Genomic DNA, 26,479 nt, shown 5'->3' with positions numbered 1-26,479 from the left:
TCAAAAATTATTCTGGGTGGCGAGGTCAGTCAAGTGTTCAACTCTTGGTTTCAGCTCAGGTCGTGGTCTCAGGGTGGTGAGATCCAGCCCCACATTGGGCTCTATGCTCAGCACACAGTTGGCTTGGGATTCTCTCTCTCTCTGTCCCTCTGCCCCTCCCGCTCATGCTCTCTAAAAATAAATTAATTAATTAAAAAAAAATTATTCTGGCACATGGGGCACCCGACTGGCTCAATCAGTAGAGCATGCAACTCTTGATCTCGGGTTGTGAGTTCCAGCCCCATGCTGGGTGTAGAGGTAAGTTACTTAAAAAAATAATTAAATAAAATCTTTTTAAAAGAATTATTCTGGAGCAACCTATCTGTACCTCTGTGGGTGATTTCTATCTGTCCTCTTCCAAGTGATAAGACAGACTTTAGAACAGCTCCTGGCTAAACCCCGCCTTTGTCTTCTGTTATCCTAAATAATTTAGATTGTCTAATTTTGACCTCAGGCTTCTCGGTTTATGGTCCACATTCAAATGTTACGAAGTCTAGCTAGCCAGCATTACCTTAAATGGTGCAATCTTCATCTTTCAAATACTGAAAACTTTAGATTGGCATTCCAATAGTTTTAGTCAAAAGTATGATTACTTAACAGTGACCAATGAGAGACTAAGCCAACGGCCTTTTCTTATAATGGCACTATATTTTCGGCAAACTATTATAAAATATTTTGTTTCTTTTACAAGGGTATAATTTGCTGTGTGTACAGTTTTTGCTGAACATAAGTCAGTTCTTTCTTTGTGGTCATACAAACTGAAGCAGTAACAAACCAGATGTTTCATTTACTTATTTTCTTCAGCAAATCAGGCTTGGTTGGTTCTGGACAGTATCTTTAATACTCCAGATTGTAAGAATTTCCAATCCTTCCCCAAAATAGCTCCATAATTTTGATTTTTAGGGTAATGCTAGATACAATTTAAGAATCGGAATGCTGAAATAGGGTCAAGCTCCAAGAATTCCTCATTACCGTAAACTACTAATATTCCATCTTCATTTCATCAAATGCTGAAATTGTATGTCAAGCTGAAATAGGTATTTAAATTTTTAGTTTTTTTTAACGCAAATGGTTGTTAAGTGACAAAATATATTTCTACATATATAATATTCTCTTCCAAGAACTTCAAATCAACTTCAAGGAAAGTTTTACTTCTAGTGACTGCACGTAGGAGCTCAATAAATGCCTGCTACGTGAACGAACAAGCAGACATTAAAGACGGTGTCAAACAACGATTAAGGTAAAGGGGAGGATTTAGCAACCAGCTAAAGATCGCCAAAAGCATATCTCAAATTTTTAAATAAAACCAAAACTTTCTAACCACAGTATATACAAACTACTACACTCTGCACTGAATGTAGTTCTGTAATTTTAAAAAGTTAATAAATACTATATACATCATAAAGCTATCACAAAGAACTTTATTATCACCTCCCTTGTGTATGTCTCACATGAAACTTAAAACAAACTTCCAAGCATGTTACAACTACAGGAATCTCTGGTTTGGGTAAAATACAGAAAACACAGCCAGGAGTGTAAATGAGTTCTAGAAAACATCTCCTTAAGTCCCTAACACATGGCCTGATTTCCCATCTTCCTACCTCCTTCTCCTCTCACTCTCCCCAACTTCATCTGTTTCCCATTTAAACACCTAGAATCCTGCTCTTCTCAGCTGTTTTTTTCTTTTGCCTATAAAAACTGGCTACCATTTGTTTTTAATAATACGCCCTTTCTAAAATGCTTTGTCTAATTACCAAATCACTCTACAGCTGGTGATAACACAATTGTATGATCCAAGCACTATCAACTTACAGATATTTCCAAGCTAATCCTACAATACCATTAAGTACTTACGACTTTTAATTTTCCAAAACTAGATTTGAATCTACTGATGGGCAATCCCTCTTTTAAGAACTCACTGTGAATCCAATATGAAAAATCATAATTAAGTTTAGATAACAATTTTGTTACCACCACTGCACAGAATAAACACAAACAAGTCACTGATCACATTTTATGATAGTAACTCAAGCATTCCAGTCGAATAAAATAAAGAATATCACAGACTTGATAATTATCCACAACAGAAGCCAATGTATAAATAATTTATGAAACAGGACAGCTTATTTCCTGGAAGTGAGTGGTAAAGCCAGAGCAGTACCCCAAAATTTCCACCTTTGAAACAAAATCTCTCATTTTAGTCACAATTAATACCTATAATCAAAAGGGAGATATTCAGACATACCAATTAGTGATCATCAAAAATGACATCGTCCTACAAAAGTAAAGAATATAGAAATGTGGGAACACATTAAAAATATTACTGTTGTATTGTCAAATAAAACTCTGTGAGGGAAGAACATGATGTAAAAATAAAAATGGGGACCTTCCCAACTCTAAGAGAAAAAAGAATGAAAAAAGGCAGTCTTAATCCCCATTAACAATGTAACAAAGGTGATGAACAAAAGCAGCCCAAGATGTCTTAAATTTCCCTTTAATTCTCTCCTACACAAAGAACAAGAAACTTAATCCATGCATTCACCTCAAATAACCTAATTAAAAAGTAAAAATCAAACAGTAGGAGTCAAAAGTCTCACCCTCTAAGGAGTGGCTCTGAGGACGACTGACTGCAGAGGTCACCCAGTGACCCCCAGCATTGGCTGTCAGGTCTGGTTGGTAAGGCTGGCAAGGCCTCCCTGCTCCAAGGCTCTTCCACCCCACTGGGGGCGGGGAGGCTACGGCCTGACCCAGGAGAGGAACACCAGACAGACTCAGATTTCTCAGTGACACTTCCAACAATCAATCTGCATTTAACACAGGTTATTCCAAAAATCAGGCTTAAGGGTAGATCAGTAATTAAAATGAAAAAGATGGAAATGGAGGAACGTGAACTTAACCATGTCTACTGCAAACGGTAGCATGAACTCACAAGCCCCAGCACCCACCAACAAGTCCAAAAAGCTCAATAAATCAAACTGAAGGCTAGTTCAAAGGGCAGCTTTCCAAATCTGAAGGAGGAGACAATATGCACACACAAGCACTTCCAGTGCTGGAGAACAGTCCCCGAAACAACACAAAAGCAAGTTTTTCTACTATGGGGAAACAATAAATTGGATTAACCCTCTTCAAAATCAACTACAAGGGGAAAATGAACAGACTTACACCAGGCTGTATAAGCCACATTCTGTTGCCAAATCATTCAGATTTACTGGAGAGTCTCCTATTTTAAAAATATGATGAATAATGTATTTGTGGAGAATCTTACTTATTCGCCTATGTGGGACTTCCCTATTCAGGGGACTTCAGGGTAAACTTAAAGTGTATGTCTTGCATTAGTCTATGTTAACAGTACAGAAAACGTGGTCATGAATTAAACACACGGCACTCTTCATGGATGGTAACAAAAGCCCATGGAATCAGTGATAAAGCATTTCACTGACTCGGGATGGCATGCTGTGAATGTTTACACCTGTGAACATGGCCAGTTTACACAGCTATTCAGGGTTCTTCTCACTTTTACAAACATAAGAGAGTCCTAGAAACTTCTCCAAGGATCATGCCAGACATTATTACCATTATTGAAGGCTATCTACTCTCAGATAAATGTGAAGAAGCACCTTGCAAATACCTCCACAGTTTCTCCTTTCCTGATTTGCCGTGGCTTCCCAGCATCACACTATTATCAGCTCATTCTGATATGTAGGCAAAAAGCACAATCATCAATAAAAAGAACTTACGGGAGAGAGGTAATTCATTCCCCATAAGCACAAAATGAATGTTTGGTAATTAGGTAAAGCAAGAGTACTTGTCTGACTGAAAAAAAACCTGTCTGCATTACCCTCCTTGGGCAGAAGCCTGCTGCCAATGGCTCTTCATGGCACCCACTCAACATCAAGCTGCTTCTCGAGGCCCAGGAGCTCCTTACAGGTCCACACCCGGCTTTCTCTCTCACGTGCACCCAGGCCTCACCCCGCATCTGGCCCCCAGCAGCCCCACGCTCAATAATGTCTGTGACACCAGCCAGTTCATCCAAGGCAGGTCCCTGAAATTAGCATCCTCTAGTGCTCGGATTCTTAGGCCCTGGCCAACAGCTAACCTTTGAACACATCATCTTTCCTTAAAATACCTTTTCTTTAAAGGATAGAGTTTTCTGAATCCCTTACTTTGTAGAAACATGTTGACCTATTTATGAAAAACTGGGTTGGCCTCATATTGATGTGTATAATTTTAAAAGGCCCTGTGGCCTGCTTTCAGATTGATGTAAATAAAGCCTTAAAGGGGGTGGGGGGTCCTAGAAATGGAAGTGAAGTATGGAAAAAGGAAGACCAAGGAGGACCTGAAACACTCTTAATAGGCTTATGGAAAGCTCTCCTACATTCCCAAGAGGAAATCTTACCCATGCACTTTCCCCAACGTGACCTTTCCACAATGTACTCAATGAGAAATCAACTCCTGAAAAAGAAAAACACTCAGAGGCGACTAGATCTTAAATCTCAAAGGAAACCTTGGGTGCCTGGGTGGCTCAGTCGTTAAGCGTCTGCCTTCGGCTCAGGTCATGATCCCAGAGTTCTGGGATCGAGCACGCATCGGGCTCTCTGCTCAGCGGGAAGCCTGCTTTTCCCTCTCCCACTCCCCCTGCTTGTGTTCCCTCTCTCGCTGTGTCTCTGTCAAATAAATAAATAAAATCTTTAGAAAAAAAAAATCTCAAAGGAAACCTGATAAAAGATGCCCCTTCACCCTCCACTGTGACTGGTCAAGCCCAGTAATCCTTCAGCAGATACTGATCAGGATCCGCAGGGGGCAGTGGGCCTGGAGTCAGGGATTCCACGGGAGGACAAGTCCCCGCACAAGAAGCCGAGGTCCCGAGGACTCGCTAATTATCCACGTCAACAGCACCAGGCCGACCGAGGGCAGAAGCAGGAACACGGCCTTCTCCGTTGCTGCCCGTGCCCACACTCCACCAGCACACAAGCACGCCCCAGCGGCAAGAACGTGTGGGCTCTCTTCCTCCTCCTCCTCCTCCTCCCGCAATTTGCTACTGGAGAGGATGTGACACCCTAAGAACGTCTGGGCCTCTACCCCATGTGCTGACTTAATAGTTACCACTTCACGGTAACTATTACGGATATGGGGATGCAACATTCACTTTCTCATTCATTCAGCAAACATCTAGTAAGCACCAACTGTGCTGGGCACTGGGGATACACATATGAGTTAGATTCAGCCTCGATGTAAATTACAGCTTAAAAAATAAAATCTCAAGGGGAAATTATGATGCTAGGGCCACTGTGAGTCAATGGAATTATGAGGAATAATACACCACAGTTTAGGGAAAGGGATTAAATTACCCCCAAAATAAGAACCATCAGGTTTATCTGCTAAACCAAGCTTATTAGAATCACCATAAAATGCGCATTTTCCATTAGATGAAACTGTGACAAAGGAGCAGACAAGAGAGGACGTTGTGCCTTGGGGCAAAGGAGAAAAGGGGGGCCCTCCAGGGCGGTGCTTTCCTCCCAGTTTAAGACTGTATTTAGGTGCCAGTGCATAATCCAGACTCTCCACGGGGAGCATCCCCGCTCCAGAAATCAAACTCTTCTCTGCCTGCCTCCAGCCTCCACTCTAGCAATGGCTGTGAGGGGCACTGTTTACTCTTAAGTGGTCAAAGAAGGGAAACGAGAGGAATGCACGATAAAAGGAAGAAGTTGAGAAAAAGAGGGATTAAAAAGAGAAAGATAAGGAGCCCACTTAGTAAAGAAAGGCATTTGTCCCTTTAACAAGTCTGGAATCAGTGCGTGTGCCCCTCGCATCCACCAACCGTCCATTCTAGCTGACTTAACCAGCTTCAGAAGCCAGAAAACCAGAGCCTCGTGGTGAGAGTTCACAATCTGAATGAGGGCATCTGACAGCTATTTATAGGGTCCAGGGGCCTTTTTGAAAAGCCCACTTCTGGGCAGGTGGGGCTGTGTTTAGGAAGGGCTGAGGCTGAAGAATGACCTCTGGGTGAGTCACTCTTAAACAGAGGAAAGTCCCTGTGAAGGGCACACAGAGACACAGAGCCTCAGAAAGAAAAGATGGATGGTCAACAAGAAGAATACAATAAAAATATAGCTCCTAGGAAGTTTAGGGGGGCACTGCTTTCATTCGTTTTTCTTAAGAATGTCCTTCCTTTACTGAGAGACAACTCACTCCACAAACACGGCACATCCAAGGACCAACTGAAAAGGGCCAATTTCTTCTCCTGCCCATGGTTTCAGGGCCTCACAAGCCCTTAGTGCATTTAATAAGCAATTCAATGGACAAAATGACAGTGACACTTTAGGGCCTGGGCCTTCGTGTGAAAAGCTGAATTTGGTTTAACCATGCAGACACTCCAATGAGGAAATGCCTCCTGCAGAGGCAACCGACAAGAGAATAATTTTAGAAGATGATTAAGAGGAAAAAGACAAACCAACACCAGTGGTTCGCTGAGAGAGACTAAACAGGATTCATTCCAACTCCAACCAAAGACAAAGAGTTGACTTCCCTACTAATGAGAAATAGGTTCATGGAAAGCTATCCATGGACTCTACAAATCCAGTCGGCTGGGAGGTCATGGTCCACCCTCCGAAGCAATCTCAGGAAAACAAGATCCTGGGTTTTGACACCAGGAGCCTTTCTACCCATGGGGCAAATCGTATCCTGGGCAGATTCTACTGTCAGTCTCATCTCTCCGCCATGGCAGGTGGTTTTCCAGAGCCAAATAACCTCCCCTCAAGCCACACACTTTGATAATTGGGTAATATCATCCCAAATCACTCAAGCCAGTGCCAACACACTGTGCAGCGGAAGAGTTCCCAGGAGGTCGAGCCAACCTTGATGAACTGCATGCCACGGTTATCTAAGAAAGTCAGGCTTCATCCCACATTTTTTTCCTTACTCCTGTAATGGCTCCAAGTCCTCTGATGAGATGGTTTTTCTGATGTTTTTGATATAATTACCAAGCACTTTTTTTTTTTTTTTTTTTTACTTTCTAGCACCGACTTGGGGGTGGTCAAAGGACTTAAGTCATCTGAATGATTCATCCTAAAGAAGGAACTGCTCCATCCAGTGGAGTTGGTTCACAAGGGGCCTACGTGTCCACTGCTGGGCGGCATCAGAAACCGCCATCAATACAAGCAGCACAGGCTGGTGAAAAAGCGCTCAAACAGAGGAAAATTCAAAGAAGTGCCCTGTACTATTAATGTCTGGACTCAGTTTAAAACACGTATTTACACACAAGCAAGTCAGGAATTGTCTGGAAGCTGCAAAACTTACTTGTTAATTTCCTTTGCAAGTTACTACTAATGTATGGCACATGAAAAATGAGACTCATGAAAATGTATGTAGGGGCAGCCTGTTAAGACTCCTGAGTAAGAACGTGAGAATAAAGAAATCTAAAAATTATGTGAACATATGTGTAACTACAAGAACCTAAAAAACGAGGTAAGTTTTACTGAATCTTTAAACTACTCTAATAGAATTATCATTCCATTAATTTGAGGTAGGTGAGGTATATATCCACCCTGGTCATTTACACGATGTAAGTGATAAGCAACTGTGTGTGTGTGTGTGTGTGTGTGTGTGTGTGTGAGAGAGAGACGCCAAATGCCAGTCAAGCTGCAGTTTCCCACAAGAGACAAAGAATAATTGTCCTTAACAAGGGATACAATCTAAGAGTTGCACATCAGTCCACAGACTAAAACAGGAAAAGAGAAAAAAAATTCAAAAAAATGTCTTACAGAAAATACCCTCTATGTGATCACATCTAAAACAACTTGGAAGTGAGTATATTGTCTGAATCTACATGGTCTTGTACTATTCCTTTGTAAGCAAAGCTCTGAGACCACAACTCGATTACCATCAAGCCAGGAGATAAAAATTATCCCTGACTGGTACTATCAAAATAATAAGGGAGAGTATGAAATCTATAACTGGAACTGAAAAACATAGCAAATTACACATGGGTTCTAAAAGCAGAGGTAGAGAAGCCACTCCCACAACGCTTTAAATATTCTCCCCACCTTCCATCACTGCCATTGTGTACTGCCTGTGTGACATATATTACACCCATTTTAAATCTTGGTATGAAATCTGCCATTTTTACAGGTGAAAGAACAAAGTAAGAACTGATATTTTTAAATGTTCTCAAGTGTCAGTACAAAGAATATGGGCTAGAAGAGTGTTAGATTACAAGCCATCTGTTCTGATAATTTACGATGTGATTTCTCTAATCTCCTTCAACACTATACAACATCTCTATGGCAACACAGTAACTTCAAATTTAAGTTTGGAGGGCTAATTGTGCCTTTAGTCTGTTCACATAGCAGAAAGGCAGACTGGTTGGCAAGCTCCTCAATGAACCAGGATCTTCTTCAGGAAGGATGTCTCTGTCATAAATGGGCCACACTCACTTTGTTACCTCCAGATATGTAAATAAAATGATTCTGCAAACTGCACACATCATACCTTCTACAGAACTGGCCATGGCCCCATAACCCACAACCGATATGTATGCCTTGGCATAACTCAGCTGTTCCTACACAGGCTGTACACCCGAATTACCAGCAGGACTTTTGCAAAGTACAGATTCCAGGGCCCTATTCTACAATTACTGAATCAGGGATTAGGGATTCTGTGATTCTAAAAAAACTTTCCCGGTGGGGTGCCTAGCTGGTTCAATAGGAAAAGCATTTGACTCTTGATCTTAGGGTTGTGAGTTCAAGCCCCATGCTGGGTGTGGAGATTACTATAAAAAAATAAAAAACTTTAAAAAAAACAGCTTTCCAGGCAATTCTGCTATAGTCCAGGTTGAAGAACCACAGGTGTAAATCACAAGCGTTTGCCATGCCTCTACTTGGGGTCCCTCGTGCTCTGACAGCCCAGCAGCTCACACTCACAAGGAATTATCACAACCCAAAGACACCTGAACCAGAATGCAGTCTACACAAAGCGCCATGCCAACCCTGACAGCCACTGAGGCCAGAAAAGGAGGGACAAGGGCAGTTTCCCCAAAGGAGGTGATCCTTGAGTTGGGCCAGGTAAGGCAGCCAAAAAGAGGGAACACCCAACACAGAAACAGGTCCAAGAGCACGGATACAGAATGGGGGGCCAACGGGGACCAGAGAGGCTGACAGGGGCAAGACATGCCGAAGCTTCCCTTGAGGCTGGCCCAGCGAGCCTGGATGGACTGACGGGGTCTGAAACCCAGAAACACTTGTCTGTGACTCACGCATGGCCTTGGTTCCAAAGCACCTTTCTAGACCAGGCAAAGAAAAAGAAGAGTGTAGGAGAACTGAGAATGGTTTCTGCCCTAGTCTTTACCAAATCCTCATCTGTGACACAGGGAAAACACCACGTACGTCGATAAATGAGAGCTAATATGCTGTCTTTTTAAGAGCATCTCAGATTTCATTTTCACCTTGAGAGCAATTCCAATTAGATAGACTTGAGCTAGATGATCACCTCTTATAATTTTAATTTCTGTATTATTCCCCGGCACATTTTTAAAAGAGGCCAAAAAAGAAAATCTGCCTAATCATCTTGCCTCTTTAGAATATAAACTCCCACTGGCCAGAATATTATTTTTGTCTTCTCCAGCTGTATGGCACCTGGCATGTTGATGCTGCTCAAAGGATAAACAGCTCATTCATTACACAGTGCCATGTATATTGAATAATGCCCATAAAGTCCTTTGAAGATGAAAGCCACTTCAAGTGCTAAGTAATTCTGAGCTAGGCATTTGAGACTGGGAAACAAAGATGACAGACCAAACACCGTAAAAAGGTCACCGCCCAGCAGGAAGGCTCTTGTTCTGCCAGACCTCTGGTCCCTTTGCAGGCATGCCACACAGCAGACCAAACCCCAACCTGCTTTACATGTTTTTAATGTATATAATCAGGAGGAAAGAACAGAAGTCTTCAGTGGTTCAAGGGTAGAAGGCTACTTTCTAATTTTTTTTTGGTACATTTCGAACAGTGACAACAAATGAGCCCTCTTAAAAGTCTTCAGTGGTTTGACCATCCGGATCCTCAAGTAATTTCAAAGCCCCACAAATTCTTCTTTCTGAGAAGTCTCCTTTTAAGTGAAGCTAAAATACTCTGCATGAAGTGTCAACTCAGTTCTAAAACAGGCACAATGGAAACTGCAGCAGAGCATATGTGATTTTATGCAAATTCATAGTTTCTGTCTTAGAGTCTAACACGTATCCATGCCTCAGTCGTGCATGCGAGTGAGCAGAGCCGATGCCGATGCCCACGAATACAGAACTCACACTAGCAAGAGCACCCTGGCTGCAAGTTTTAATGTTAAAATCATTTTCAGTAGGAGCCCAGGAAACACTGCCTCTCCCTTCAACTTCCCCAGGATGTTCATTAGAAAGACTAAAGTACCCCCAGCTTGAACCATGTCAGGAGTGCCCTTTGCTATCCCAAAATACACCATCCATGGGGAAGCAAAAGGTGCCCTTTCCTTTCTGACTGAAACTCCCTAAAACTTTCACCATGATAGTTCATCCAAAATTTCCTAAGAAATTACCAAATATACCATCAAATCATGACGGAAGTCCAATCATATCTTACCCATAAGGCTCTCTTTCAAAAGTGATTTCCTTGTTTTCCCTCCTTAAAACCAAACCAAACCAAACAAACAGGAAGTAGAAAGCTCCCTAATGGTGCCAAAGAACTCAAGGTGATATGCACAGCACAGCAGGAGAAAACATTAGCATAACCCTGTGTTCACCCAGGTACCCACTTTGGAAAAAACGTCACTATGCACTTGGCATCCTCCCGTCTGTCCCTAAGAGTAAGTTAAAAGGTATCAAATAGATGTCACTATCTACCTTGCAAGGGGCTAGGAAAATTAAATAGCTTGTGTATAGTAAGCATCCCAAAAATAAAGCTGTTTAAGAATATGAAATGTGGAGGCGCCTGGATGGCTCAGTCAGTGAGGCATCTGCCTTCCGCGCAGGTCATGATCTCAGGGTCCTGGGATTGAGCCCCATATCAGGCTCCCTGCTCAGCAGGGGAGTTTGCTTCTTCACCTCTGTCCCCGACTCATGCACGTGCTCTCTAATAAATAGATAAAAATCTTAAAAAAAAAAAAAAAGAATATGAAATGTGTTACCAACTTAGCCATGACTTTTTCTTTTTTTATTGATATATAACTTACATACTACAAAATTCACCCTTTTAACCCTTTTAAAGTATACCAGTCAGTGGTTTTTAGTATATTCGCAATGTTGTACAACTATCACCACGACCTAATTCCAGAACACCCTCATCACCCTAGGACTTTCCCCAGCATGCCTGACCCATTAGCAGTCATTCCCACTCTCCCTAGGCATGACCTTTTATTCTCCAAATTTTCTGATTATCAAAAGCCTCTCCTTAAAATAGTAATAAGCAAATTATGATTCTTCTTTCTTGCTAAAATGTCTAGTTGTAGGACTTCCAGAAGTACAGAGGCCAAATTTTCCAGAACATGATCAAACAAACATGAGGACATTTATAGGAAATACAGAACATAATATATGAAATCAAGACCATCTCCCAAAATCAAGGGCATTTTGTCATCATTTAATGGAGAAAAACACTGAAGAGCAATTCCTCTGCCTGGAACCTAAGATGTGCACCCACTGTTCCGTGATTCTAGAACTGACTACTCACAGACCTGCTTCCTGGAAACCCACACTAAGGCAGAAAGTACGTAGACATGTTAAATTTATTGCAGGTGGTTTCTGGGAAGAAACATTTAGTCACTGAAGGGCAGCAAGCAACAGTCTCCCAAGTCATGACTCATGACTTACTCCAACATGGGAACCCTGCTTCTTCCCCTTCTCACTGAATGTGCTGGATTCCAAGGAAAAGATCCCACCTATCCCTCTCCTCCTCGCGTTCCTACGCCATCTCTTACAGCTCAGCATCCATTCTTTACATCTCAATGCTTTCCTTTCTCTTCCTCTGTTCCGGCAATTAGTACATTGCGATGAAGACGATAAACTGTCTTTCCCACAACAGGTGTCATCTTCAGAAACTGTGCTTATCAGAAATTAATCTCCCTTTCTTTTTTGGCAACTCCTTATTTTTCAATTTTGTGCTTCACCATCACCAGAAAGTGAGCTGTTGGTGGAGTCTGGCAGCTCTTAAACATGCCTCTGGGGGGTTCCAGCGCGTGACTTCATCTGTTTTCTTTGGATGATTAACTGACAAAGCTCTGAGCTGCAAAGCTGACCACTAACTGCCGATTTGAACAGTTTAAACTTGAAGATGGAGGTTCACTTATCGCACTGCTGTGGCTGTGGACTGGAACTGAAGGCATGAGTATAAATTCATGGTTTTTATTTTAGACAGGTGCAGAAAGAGAGTGATATGTGTGCATATGTGACATATTATATGCGTGTGTGCACATATACACATGTGCGTAGACACACACCCTTCCTAGCTCTGTCCACCGAAAGGTTCTAGAAGCAATGAAACCCCTGTAGTAATGAACAAACTGAAGCCCAGACTGTTTCTAAACACCATTTTTCTGCTAAAATGAGAAATGGCTGGTCGCACGACTGCAGTAAGAAAAGTACAACATAAGCCTGGAATATCTTATTGTGTCGGAAAATAACAAAGTGCTCAGAAAATGACAGGGACAAGTCACAAAAGATAAAGGAGCCAGTCTGAAAGGACTCCCACTGGCCAAATCTTGGAAAATTTGAGCATCGAACGAAATAATGACAGCGAAGGATTATAACCCATGGGATAAAACAGAAATCCATGAGGACATATTTACATAAATAAATAAGTAGGGCAGAAGGAAAATCTCTTCCTTACGGTAGAAAGCCAGGGACACACAGAAGGAATAATGAAGTTAGAAAAATCACCATTTCACAACCAACACTATAATCATTGATTCCAGCAAAAATATCAACAGATGCTACAACTAGCAAATGAAAGTCAGAAAAGGAACAGGATTTTACATGGTCTCAAATTATCTCCCCACAAAACACAAATTATAAGGAAAAACTCAGTGGAGAAACCTGGTAGTCACCACCTGAACCAAATGACCCACATGGGACCACCGACAGCTGCGTCCCTGGCAGGGTGCTCTGGGACCTTCTGCCAGAAATGCACGACTTGGATCTCGTCAGGAGGAACCCTACAACCCACACTGAGGGATGGCCACCTGAAGAACTGACTGGAATCTGCAAAACACCAAGGTAACGAGAGAGACTGGGGGAATGTTCCAAATTAAAGAAAACCTACGAGACACAACAACTAAACGCAGTCTGTGGTCCTGGATGGAATGCCAGACCATCAGTTTTCTTTTAACTGCCAAAAAGGACATTTCTGGAACAATTGGTAAAATTTTACTGAAGTCAGTAGATTTACATAATACTACTGTATCCACCATAATTTCCTGATTTGGATCATCATGTAGGAAAACCCATCACCACTCTTAGAAAATACATAGCAAACCACATGTAGAGGTAAAGGCATCATCCCCTCTGCAACTTACTCTCAACTGCTTCAGAAACAAAATACTATGTAAATTTTATATGCATATAAAACGCACACACACACATACAGGGAAAGAGGAGAGCAGGGAAGACGTGCACACACATGCATGTGTGGGGAAACAGTAACAGCTGGGGGATCTGAGTCTGAATTCTTGTTCTGTGAACAGGAATTCAAAAATGAAACAGACTTACCTGCCCCCGCCCCACAAATAAACCCAACAAACTTTAAATGTAATCAACTATGAAGACAGGAACCAACTACATAGCCAAAAATAATACAGTGAAATCTCAATTTAAGTTGATAATGGATTCGAGCTTGGTACCTCCTTTGTTGGTTTAAAAATCAAAGATAAACTATAACAACATGTCAAGAGTAACCCATAATCTCACAGTAAACAGCAAACCAATCCTATTTTTTAACTCTAGAAATTTTTAAAAACAACAATTAAAGAGGGGCGCCTGGGGGACTCAGTCCGTTAAGCGTCTGACTTGGCTCAGGTCATGTTCTCAGGGTGCTGGGATGGAGTCCTGGTGGGGCTCCCTGCTCAGTGGGGAGCCTGCTTCTCCCTCTCCCTCTGCCTCTCCCCCTGCTCAGTGGCATGCTCTCTCTCTCAAATATCAAATAATCTTTTTTTTTTTAAAGATTTTTATTTATTTGACAGAGAGAGACACAGCGAGAGAGGGAACACAAGCAGGGGGAGTGGGAGAGGGAGAAGCAGGCTTCCCGCCAAGCAGGGAGTCCGATGCGGGGCTCGATCCCAGGACCCTGGGACCATGACCTGAGCCCAGGCGCCCCTCAAATCATCTTTTTAAAAAAACAAGAATTTGGGGCACCTGGGGGTGGCTCCGTCCATTAGGCGTCTGCCTTCGCCTCAGATCATGATCCTGGGGTCCTAGGATGGAGTCCCAAGTGGGGCTCCCTGCTCAGCGGGGAGTCTGCTTCTCTCTCCCCCTCTGCCCCTCCTCTGGCTGGTGCTCGCGCACGTGCGCTTCGCTCACTCACTCTCTCAAATTGAGCAGGGAGCCCGATGCAGAACCTGATCCCAGGACCCTGGAATCACGACCCGAGCCTAAGCCTCAACCAACTGAGCCACCCAGGTGCCCCCAAATAAATAAAATCTTAAAAAAAAAAAAAGAATTAAAAATGAAAAAACTTGGGGCGCCTGGGTGGCTCAGTTGGTTAAGCAACTGCCTTCGGCTCAGGCCATGATCCTGGAGTCCCGGGATCGAGTCCCGCATCGGGCTCCCTGCTCAGCAGGGAGTCTGCTTCTCCCTCTCCCGCTCCCCCCCTCTTGTGCTCTCTCTCTCTCAAATAAATAAATAAAATCTTTAAAAAAATAAAAAAAATAAATGAAAAAACTTGAAACTTTTAGAAACTCTTTAGGCAAACCAGAAGGAAATAAAAACTGTAGATTTTTAGAGTGCAACACACCTTCTGGTTATATAATGTCTACACTCAAGACACCAGCATTTCAATCATCGCCTGACTGAACTATTAAAAATCAAAGGGAGACATGGAGTTACTGAGACACACACAAAACAGAACACATTCCCAGTGTGGAAATGATGCTGGGAGTTCCCTGTGGGGATAAACCTGACCAAGCATCCCATCCTATCAGGCTACAATGGTGAGGGGGCAGATGAGGTGTAATAGACAGAAATGCACCCCACAGATAGAAGAATCTAAAACACACACCTGAGTTACCTTGTTAAAAGAGAACGGTGGAAAATAATCCTATTCCCCAGAACCACAACGCATCATCATCTACGTGCACATTTCCATGAATAACAGCAAAGAAATGAGAGGCTGCACCAAAATAGCTATACAGAGAGAACGCAGGAGTCACCACACCCGCCTTATAAAACTGTCCCCAAAAGAGCAGCTGAGCAGCTCTGGCCGCTCCCCACTTCCCCATCCCAGGAAGCCCCAGTAATCTTTACAACGTGCCAGACACAGCAACCGGCTGACAAACCTCCCTCCCTGGCCAGCCTCCCCGCGCCCCTCCCACAATTCCCTCTGCCAACCCTGACAGCCCCAGAGATTTCCCACCCAGCCCTTCAGTCCAAGTCCACAACAACCAGGGAAACAGAGCACCAGCATTTCCACCAGGATTCCTCCCAAGACTGAGACAGGTGAGAGCCAGGAAACCTCACACAGCCAACACGCCTCAGATGAAGTGCTAGGTTACTAGGATTATTTATGTAAAAAGGAACATCACTTGTAATTAGGTGAGAAGAGGAACGGCACAGAAACTAAATTATAGGGCCCCGACCAACATGAAAAAAAAAAAAAAAAAAAGGCCGACTATATCCTGGAGTCTTTCTCTCAACTTTGCTTGCTGTGTGACTTGTAAATTACAGCTTCGGTCATCAACACACAAGGATATACATACTCAATTTTAAAGATTTGAAAATTACAACACAGGATCCTATGGGAAGTTGTACAGAGTGAGGGTCCTTTCTCCCCTCTCCCTCCTTTAGGGAGGGCAAGGGCATGCGGGGGCTTTGTGGTCTGGCAGCCCAGGCGTAAATTCCAGCTCAGGCCCTTAGAAGCAGCACAAACTGGGGCAGATCATTCAACCTCACCAGAGGCTGAGATCCTTACCCCAACACAGAAGCATCCACCTGCTGGAAGTGGGGACTTGGGAGGCGGGGGCAGGAGGATGTGATTTTAAACAAGAAAACGTATATAAAACCCCCTGCACAGTCTCTAGAATCAGACACTCAGATGGCGGTCAGTGCAGCCAGTGGTAGAGAGAACAGTCAGCAGAAAGACTTGACCAGGTTTTCTTGAAGGACAGGATTGGCGTTAACGGTATTTGAAGGAAAAAAATAAACATGGTATTTTAAATATCATCCCCTGACCTTACAAGCAAGTTATTGCTTTCTGGATGCACTTATTTTACTCTCTTATGAAGCCTAATTCCAAAGGTGCTATCTGACCCCTGACGACCGGGGGTCCTGGCCCCTCACACCAGTCAGGAAGCGGCTGCTAAAGACTCACATTACAGAGAGAGCAAGGAGAGCCCGCAAGAGGCAGGGGACCACTTCAAGTCTGCCATCTTCCTAGTTTTCAAAAAATGGCCCCATATCCACAAGGAAGTTGTCACAGGAAGTCTACAGTGATCCCGCCTCAACCCTGCATAGGTTTTACAATCAAAGGGTCCCAGCAATTTGGTTCTGGAGGCACGAGCCGTCGCGCATACGGGCTGATCCCTTCTGGGAGTTCAAGGTGCAGCCAGGAAAAAGGAGAGAAATGCCTAACAGTTAACCCTGCAAAATCTGTGTCTCGAGGACTGCAGTTAAATATTGGGAAAGAAACAAGTACACAGGCCAGCTAACAAAATGCTGAAACTTAATGCCTCTGCCATGAAGCCTCTCCCGTGAGGAGCTGCCCTCACCCGGACAACCTGTCAGGGGACACGTGAACTCAACTGTCACATGAAGAAAATGTATGGCCTGGAAGCCATCAAATTAGCATTGGTTCTCAAGGCTCCTGAACCCAAGATAAATTAGGACAAGTGCAACAAAATTTAGATGGAGGTGAAGTAACTCTAAACTAAACGTGTGAAATGTATTCTGCCTCTGTGCAATCTGGCTTCTCAGTTCGTACGGTCCCCATCATGCCAACTACCATCACCGCCGTACTGAAAAGAGCAGCGAGCACTGGAAATAATTTCTCAACATCAAAGGGGGGTAAAAAAGCTACCTACAAACAAGAAACATCTGTATGTTTAATACTTGGCTAATGAGAAATTTATTCCGGTTATTTGGATGCCAAAATATTAAATAATTTAAACTTCAGAGATTTCACTACGTGACACTAGTTAGAAATATTTATAACAACATTCTAGTCAATGTATTTTTTTCCCAATATCTGTGTGTGCCTTCAGAATAAATAATAGAAGAACTGTCCTTTGGGGCCCTTACTAAACTAATAAAGTTATCCAAAAACTAATAAAATGTACATGTTATTCCTGCAGATCCTAGCACATCTGTCATGCAGAACAAGGACTGAGTAAAAGCAAACGCAAGTATAAAAACGTAAAGCTTTACGAATCCCAATGAGCCAGGAGTACCCTCCCACAGGCCTGCAGAGGTGGTGTTTTAAGTTCAAGAATAGTTTTATTTTGTGGTTATGAATCTTAAATGTGGGGACTAACACTTTATAAATTCCTTCATTAACCATCAATACCGTAAAATCGGTAGCTGCGAAGTCAATTACATACAGGAAGGCCCAAGAACAGAAGGCAAATGGCCTCACGAAGATACCAATGCAGGAATACCACCGTCTCCCCCCAAATGAAACTTGTCCCTAGGAATTCCTTCTTCAGCACCCAGTAGAGACCATCCTGCATGTACTACTCTTCAATCTGGACAGCGACAAAAACTCACCAGAGGGGGAAGATTTGAAGAAAAATGGTGACTGTTCATATCTAAAGATAGGGCTTCCTTAAGTCAGCAGACTTTGACTTCCATGCCATATGGATTCCTCAAGTTAACACTTCTTACAGAACCCAAGGAAAGGATCTTTATTTCCCCATAACTATCTCTGAAGTTACCCTAGAAATTACAGGAAGTTTGGTTCCACCCGTTGGCAGTCAGAGTGACTATTGTTATCTTTCAAATCAACAGAAAATCTTTCCAAAATAACTCAGTTTTGTTCTAGTTTACCTAAAGAAATAACTTATATTGGATATTGGTTTTGTTTTAAAACTATTTACATATCCTTGATTACTAGTGGAGCTGATATTTATTTGTTGTACTTCTTTGAATTATCTGTTTGCCTGTTTTCCTTATGGATTGTCTTACTGATTTGAGGAAGCCCTTTTTTTCTTGCACGTATAAAATTCTTTGATTTATAACAAATGGTTACTCTCAGTTTGCTATTAGCCCTTTTTTTTTTAATGGTATGTTTTAAATTAACACACAATAAAACTGATGGGGGGGTGATGTTCTATGAAGTTTAAGACATAGAAGCATCAAAGCCAAAATACAAAACAGTTCCATCATCCCCCAAAATGCCCCTCATACTGACCCTCTGTAGTCATGCCCTCTCGAACCCTAATTCCTGGCAACCAATCTATCTGTTCTCTGTCACTGTTCCTTTTGAGAATGGAATCAGTGTGTAGCCTTTTGAGACTGGCTTCCTTTACTCAGCATTAACTGAATGGATGCACCAGTTTATCTGTTCACACCTACATTGTTTTAATGCTAACAGCCACATCAGACCGCAGAGGCCCTCCAGCCCTCCCAAGCAGCAGGACAAGAACAGAGCAGCAGGGGCGCCTGGGGGGCTCAGCCTTTAAGCGTCTGCCTTCGGCTCAGGTCCTGATCCCAGGATCCTGGGATCAAGCCCCAAATCGGGCTCCCTGCTCAGCGGGGAGCCTGCCTCTCCCTCTGCCGCTCCCCCTGCTTGTGTTCCTGTTCTCACTATCTCTCTCTCTGTGAAAATAAATAAATAAATAAACAAACAAACAAACAAACAAACAAACGAACGAACGAACAGAGCAGCATACCATGTACTTCTTTTCTGGAACTGCAGGGAAAGAGGGGAGGGTTCACAAAACTGGCAGGATCCTACAGAAACCCCTCCTAAAGAAAAACCAAGTACAATTCATCACTGTCCATGACAGGACTACAGACTGTTAAGAAAATAAGCCTGATTAACTCACATGAACACCACTAACCCAAAGTACCCTAGACCTAGAATCTATTCTTCACTTCGACTAACATCTTCATTAAAGCTTTCTCTGTCAGCCTAACCACTAAAAGGTACTAATTTATGACAAAGCCCAAACAGAGTAATGCTTACAAAATACAAGATTTGCTCTACAGATTTCTCCACATTCCTCACCAACCAGACAAGAGTAGACATGTGGCTAATTAAAATAGTCAGTAATCTAAAAGTCAAGTATATTTATCACCAAAACGAAGTTCTTTATTTCCACAGTACATCTGGCATTAGACCAAATATTAGAGAGTCACACTGACAAAACCCCAGAAGCTATACCCTTTCTCCAGCTTAACAATCCATGCCTCATGCTTGGGAAGTCTGCACACACTTGCTCTCCTGCCCTGGTCATACAGCCTTTCCCAGAGGGCAGGTGGTTAATAATTTGGGTTTTGAGGGGCTTCCTTATATGGAGAGGAACAAAAAAGAGGAAATTAAGGTAACAACTGGTCACTAAGCAAATTAAATGTCCCCACGAGTGAATGAGAAGTGAAAATGAGTACTTACTCACTTGCCAACCACTGAACAGGAGAGCAAGAATTTCCCATAAACAAGAATGTCTGCAGGTAAGGCTCAATAATGTCAAAAAGTTGGGAGACGATACTGGAAATTCTAGCCAGATACCTCCTTTTTCTCTTCATAAACTGGCAGGGATGGAGTGAAATCGGGGCCTTGCAGGGGCTGGAAACTGTGGCGAGTGAGGAAGCAAAGGTCCCAAGAGGAAAGGCCTCCACCATGGGCACAGGAGGCCCAGACACGGTGGGGAGAGGGCAGATGGGAAGGCAGCAGCAAACCAATGCCTTGCAGGGCCTTGTCCCAATCTCTACCTTCTTTTCTCCTTTTTGGTCCTTTCCCCTCAGTTAAGAGGTACTGCGATAGGAATCCCCAGAGTGGCTCCAGCTGAATAACACACCAGCCAGAATTCCTAAATGCCAGGGTCACTGAGCAGACTCCCCATCCATGCTCATTCCCTTGCACACTGCTCTACTAAACAGCTCATCAGCAGAATCTGCCTCAGGACGAGAGAATACTCCGTCTCACTATCTAATCTCTCCTACCCCTCTCTCCCAACTGTGGGCCCACCCGGATCACTGCCTGCAATCAGCTTCAACAGGACTGAGAAGCAAGGAGAAGATATAAAAGACCGCATTCTTCATCCACAAGGCAACTAACACAGTCACCCCTGGCAGTTCACCCAAGTCCACTCAGCTGAACACTTGGGAAAGGAAGAAAGAGAAGGAACAGCAGAACGAGCCACCACCTTCCCCCAGAACGCACTGGGATTCTCCCTCAAATCCACTTCTTCACTGACCACGGAGGAGCTACTGTTCCTACCCAGCGGTACTAAAATCTGTGAAGACAATGCACTTAAGGAAATAAAAACCAATTCATTATAAAATTGAGGAGGAATGAAGGCGGTTGTTAAGACTGCTTTTTATAGTTAAACACAATTCATCCCTATCAACAGAAGTGATTTTTACTAGGCAGTAAAGTGTGGCTATTGATTAAGAATTTGACTTTTCTCTGGAATTCTGCCAAGGATATGAGATAAAATTTTATTTTCTCAGTAGAGGAATCAAGTAAATAAACTTAAAATAAGTATCAGATACAGATGATTTACATTATGGCAGCTTCAAATACATCTTGCACTTTCAGTTAGAAACAAACCCCAAATTTATCATAACATTTAAAAGGTCTAGAAAGACCATCCTAATCACTTATTTTTAGTATGCATTTGAGGAATATATTTAAACCACAGGCTTCATTCTGAACAGAACCACCTGTGTCACTTATATCTTGGTGAATCATTTAAATCATTAAATGGCTTCATTTAAATCTTCATTTGAATCTTGGGACAGTTAAACTGCAAAGGGAAAAATACAATATCCCGTGTCAATAAGTCAATTTACAAGGTCTCAATGAAAAGTTTCTTTGAATGACTGTTTTACTGCTCTTTGATTTCTTGAAAGTCACAGGATTATTTTTAACTATCTCTCTACTTTCTTCTAAAACTGAGCCTCACTGCCACAGAAAAAGGAGAAACTTTCACTCTCAAATTACATTTTATTCAACTCCCTTTTTCAAAATATTGAGGGTAACAAGAAATTTGTAAAACAATAATTATTGGTGCTCATAAAGAGCAAAGCTGCCAGACTTCTAAATATATGCAGATGTAGCATGGCAAACTTGCAGGCCAGCTTAAGGCCTCCACTTATGTAGTATTAGAAGCATAAATATAAAGAAAAGCTTCATATCAAAACACAGAAATATGAAATCATCATATCAAAACACAGAAAGACATGCATGCTGCTCTGTCGCTCAGTAACAGACTCAATTCTCTTCATATATTCCACTGGAAAGAAAGGCTGTAGCCAGGAGTCCAGAATAAGATCTAATAATGAAAGAAACCCAACACGATGGGCCGTGACGCTTCAGAATAACCACAAACCTTTATTCTCTGCACATTCATCTAATGCCAACCTAAAACATGCCAGGCAGGTTAAAAATAATGCATTTATGTAAGCACCCCCCCACACACACACACACACTTGCAAGGTTAAATAGAGAGCTCTGAAAGAATGATTTATTGCCACAAGAACAGAGCCCCAAAATAGATTGGCAATAAAAGTGATTGGTCCCAGTAGGGTTGAGAACTAATGTAAGCAAAGTCCTGGCCATTAGAGGCCTCCAGGAAGAGTTGGGGGGGGGGGAGAGACAGAGTGGGGGAGACAGGACTTCCCGGCCCTGACCCCACCTCTACCAGAGTTCCACTCTGAGCAAGGCACTCAATCGCCTTAGAAGCCTGATTCCTTTTCTGGGAAAAAAAAAAGAAAAAAAAAACACCTGAACTAACTCATATCTGTGATTTCCCCCCCCCCTTTTTTTTTCCTTTTAAAATCTGCTTTATCTTTTCTGGAGCTGAGGTCTGTGCAAAGGAGAAAAATGAAGTTTGAAATACACAAATACGCAGAAAATCTCAGCTGCCCTTTAACACACCATCACCACCTACTTCTGCTCAATCCAATTTGACACTAATTGACCCGCCTGCTGGTGCCAGGTTTATAATAAGGAGAATCAGAACTGTCAGAATGGATAGGTAGTTTCCATGCCAAGGACCTGAGTGGGGAATGGAATAACAACATACAAGGTAAGACCTTGAGCGAGGTGGACTCTGGGTGCCACCAAGCTAAGGCAAAGGGCAATCACTGCTCTGGAGCCATGAATTACCCAAAGAAAAGTGGAGAATAACCATTAAGTGCTGGGGGCTCAGCAGGAACCACAGAATCTGAGAGAGGGAAACAGCCCCTGAGCCATTCCCCCCCACGCCTCTCCAAATGCAAAAGTCCTAACCTCAGCACCCAACTCAACTCTGGCAGGTGGCAGCGGCCCTACTTGACACTTCAGTAATGGAAAAATCACATGGCAACCCATTCTATTCCTGAACTGCTCTAATTGTTTAAAAAGTTCTATTAAGCTGAAGTCTTTCTCCTTCTTTCATCCTACCATGGGTACCAGTTTTCAATCCATGACTACAAAGTTAAAATTTAATGCAGGACTGGGAAGGAATAAAAAGAACGAAAGAAAATAAGGTAGCCAAGCAAACAGTTCCAAGGCTGACAAAAGAAAGGCAACCAACAGAAATGCTTTGTCTAAGACACGTTGGCAATGTTGTGCCAGGCTCTTTCTGGAAAAATGTTCACACCCTAATTTGTCCACTGCAGTCAATGAGAACCATTTTTCTGTGTTTCTACACCTTAGAAAAGAATGTCAGATTTTACTGATGGGCTTGGCCTCTCCATTCAGCCATCCATATTCAATCAAAGTCGCGGAGGAGGCTCCCCTGCCTGAGCCACTCTACCAGGTGAGGTCCCTTCCCACATTCCTCCTGCTTCATCTGTCCTGACTGTACAAACGCCCACCCCACCCCCACAAATCCAACTGAATGGTCCCTCTCTACCCTCTGCTAGACATCACTGTCCTAGATGCTGCAGCCAAGATCTAGGTCAGGGATTCAGAGCTGCCCAAAGGAGGGAAAAACACTTTAAAAAGATGTTCCAGACTACCCCTGGGATGGGACAGTGCAATTGCTGCTACTTAAAATCCACTCTGGCTCCTGATTCCAAATGAAAGAACTAAAAGCATGGTTTGTCACATCATTTTGGAGGGTGGAAGAAAGGAGCAAACCAGTGAGAGCACTGCCTGCTTTTGCCCAAAACTGAGCATGAACAAGAGCCAGGGCATGGAAGCAAGCACCGGCATCGGCCTTAGGCACGGCCACCACCAGACTTAGCTCCTCAGATAAATCCTGGGAAGAGCTACACTGACAGGGAGCCAGTTTTCTGCAGGCATCCAGTCCAACCTGATGTGTTTTGGGCTCTTCTGAGCAAAAGAAGTAATTTCTCGACTGTGCATAATAAAGATGTAAGAAAGTCTGGTCTCACAAGCACCAAAAATTCCATCTCCAGGGCACAGGAGCCTTTCTAACAGAGAGAAGCCGAATTCTGCACAGAATCTATTATTCTGTGACAGGTGGTAGAGACAGAGAAAAGACAGGCTAGACTTTAGCTTCAGGGCATGAAGGGAAGACGTCCCAGTTCTGCTATTAAGAGGTAAGATGAGGCTGCTCTATCGGGCTAGCTGCACACATCCCCCCAAAAAAGGCTTTCATTTGAAGGAGATGATGTTTTCCTAAACCGTTGCTTTCTGCGAGGACCTCACGCGGAGAGGGGGCACTAGGAAGTGTATTAACCCCAAGCTGACACAGTAGAGTCGGCGTATGTCACTCCTAGCCACATCCAATCTGTTAAAATGACTCAAAAATAACCCCGCTTGCAAAGATGAAGAAAGCGAGGGGAAGACAGTACTAAACCAGGTACCTACTGACACTGCTAACTTCTGCCATCGCCCTCCCGCAGCCAACTGCTCCTTGTGACCCGGATTCCCGGATTTGAAAGGGGCCACGAAGAAACGTGAGCCGCCGGCCCCCGGCGCGCGCCCCATCACAGGCCGTTCCCCCGACGTCCCAGCCCCACCGTCCTCCCCGGGGCTGCCACCAGCACTCAGCACACGCCCTCCGCTCAACCGCCCCGGCCCGGCCGCGGACCTGGCCTGCCCTCCTCGGCTCTCCAGCGCCGAGTCTGCATCCTCCCCGCCCCGCGCTGGCCCGCTCGGCATGCGCTCCGGGCTGCGGGCCCCCCGAAGCCGCCGCCGCCGCCGCCACCGCCGCCGCCGCCTGCTCCTCCGCCGACGCCCGGGCGCGCTAGCAGACCGGACTAGGCGGGGGGAGAGGAGGGGCGCGGGGGCGCGGGCTCGACTCACGCGGGATCTGGGCCCGGGCGGTAGGTGCCGCCACGGGGGTCCCGGGGACGCCCCGTCACGCCCCCCACGCCTTCTCCCCGCGGGCTGGCCGCCAAGCTCACCTCTCCCGCGGGCACCCCTCCTCGCCAGAGAGACACCGGGCCACCTGGCACGGCCTCCACCTCCAAGCCACCCAGGCAGTGCCCCGCGAGCGCTCGCCGCGCGCCGTCCTCCTGGGCCACCGCGTTCGCAGATGTCCCACCCGGGCCGCCCCCGGAGACAATGGCTCACCAGCCCCCCGGCCGGCCGCGCTTCACCTCCCCCCTCCCTGGGCAGCGGGTGCCATGGCTGCCCCGTTTCACAGAAGCGTAGACAGAGGCCGGGGACGTGACAGGCTAGAGAACCGAGCAAAGATACCCGGCTGCTAATGGGGTCGAGGAGGGGCCAGGCACAAATCGGCCACTGAGACCAACCCAGATGAGAGCCGCTTTCCCGGGTCCAGCCCCGCCACTCCCGTCCGGGCCAGGGGCCTCCGCCCTCACCGTCCCCGCAGCCGATTCCTCGGCTCTCCCGCGAAAGAGACAAAGAGCCGGCGCCCCAACCCGTAGAGCGGTGGCCGCCGGGGACGGGTGACGGTTAGATTTTACCCTGGAACGAGGGGCGGGCGCAGGGAAGGGCGAGTCCACGGCGTCCGGGCCGAGCCACGGCCCGCGGGACACGCGGGTGTAGGTCCGGGAGACCCAGCGTGGGGGTGCAGTAGCCCGGGCCAGAGCGCGCCGGGCCCGAAGGACTGGCGGGCACCGGGCGCGCCGGGACTCCCGGACCGCGCCTCCACGGCGGGCTTGGCCGAGAGCGCGGGCAGCGCCGCAGTTGCACTCACCGGATCGGAAGAAGGCCGCGATGTCGGCCAGGTCCTTGGCAGCCTCCTCGGCCCCCTCGCCCGCGCCGCCCCCGCAGCCCGAGCCCGCCGCGCTGGTCGTGGCGGCGGGGCCGGAGGACGCGGCGGGGGCGGCGGCGCCGCCGCTGCTGCCGCTCATGGCTGCGGCGGCGCCCGCGGCCGCGCCCGGCTCGGGCCCCGCACCCTTAGCGCCGCGTGCCGCCCGCTCCGCGCCGGGCCTGGCGGCGCCGAGCACCCAGCTGCCCGCGCCCGACGCGCGGACGCAGAGCCCCGGGGCGGCAGCGGGCGGCGGCGGCGGCGGCTCGGCCAGGGGAGCGCGCCCACATAGACGAGGACTCCGCCCGGTAGCCGCGAGCGGGCCGCGGGGCGGGGACGCGGAGCCACGGCCTCGGCGGCGCCGGCCGGAGCGCGGGCAGCAGCGCGCGCCGCGCGGGACACGCAGTCGCAAGGGCGGGGGCCCGTGGCCGGCAGGAGCTCCGGGATCACGGGCGCCGGCGGGAGCCGCGAGCCTCCATCTTGATTTCAAATGGGGAAGGAAGGAGGGGGAGGGGGAAATCACGGCCGAGGGAACCCGGGTGAAAGGAAAAGGGAGAGCAGGGAAAGGAGAGGAAGGAAAAAAAAAGAGGGGCTTCGGGAATTTCCGGCGCACATCGTCAGGGGCCCGAGCGTGTGCTCGGCGGGTGGGCGGGGCTTGGCGGGAGGGGCGGGGCCTCGCCCGACGGCCGGACGCGCTGAGAGCCGGTGGGCGGCGGCGTGAAGGCACAGCTGCGCTCCCTGTCCTCCGCAGGGGCAGTTCTAACCTGGGAGGAGCAGGAACGCTCACACCAGCTGGGGCGGACCTTTCCTGCCGCAAGCACCGTCCTCCGAGCGCTCGAGCTCTTTATTACCGATCTCGCCCGCAGAAACGGGTGACTTGGGCACGGGGCTCGCACTGGCACGTAGAGCGGGCTCCAGAATAGTTGTTGAATGAACAGAGAGCTCATGG

The 26,479-nt window shown here is 45.7% G+C and overlaps 1 protein-coding gene across 2 annotated transcripts in view; it reads right to left on the bottom strand.

Annotated features, from left to right (window-relative positions):
• Positions 1 to 25,633, bottom strand: part of TRIO (trio Rho guanine nucleotide exchange factor) — a 338,883-nt gene extending 313,250 nt beyond the window's left edge. For both annotated transcript variants that reach the window (XM_032415386.1, XM_032415387.1), the window contains exon 1: positions 25,477 to 25,633. In XM_032415386.1, the coding sequence (XP_032271277.1) occupies positions 25,477 to 25,633 (157 nt within the window). The remainder of the gene's footprint in view (positions 1 to 25,476) is intronic.
• Positions 25,634 to 26,479: the final 846 nt, after the last annotated feature.

The sequence above is a fragment of the Phoca vitulina genome, unplaced genomic scaffold (assembly GCF_004348235.1).
Source record: "Phoca vitulina isolate PV1807 unplaced genomic scaffold, GSC_HSeal_1.0 scaffold17, whole genome shotgun sequence".
NCBI classification, from domain to species: domain Eukaryota; kingdom Metazoa; phylum Chordata; class Mammalia; order Carnivora; family Phocidae; genus Phoca; species Phoca vitulina.
Note: the sequence above shows the minus strand (reverse complement) of the source record. Positions and strands in the feature narration are given on the sequence as shown.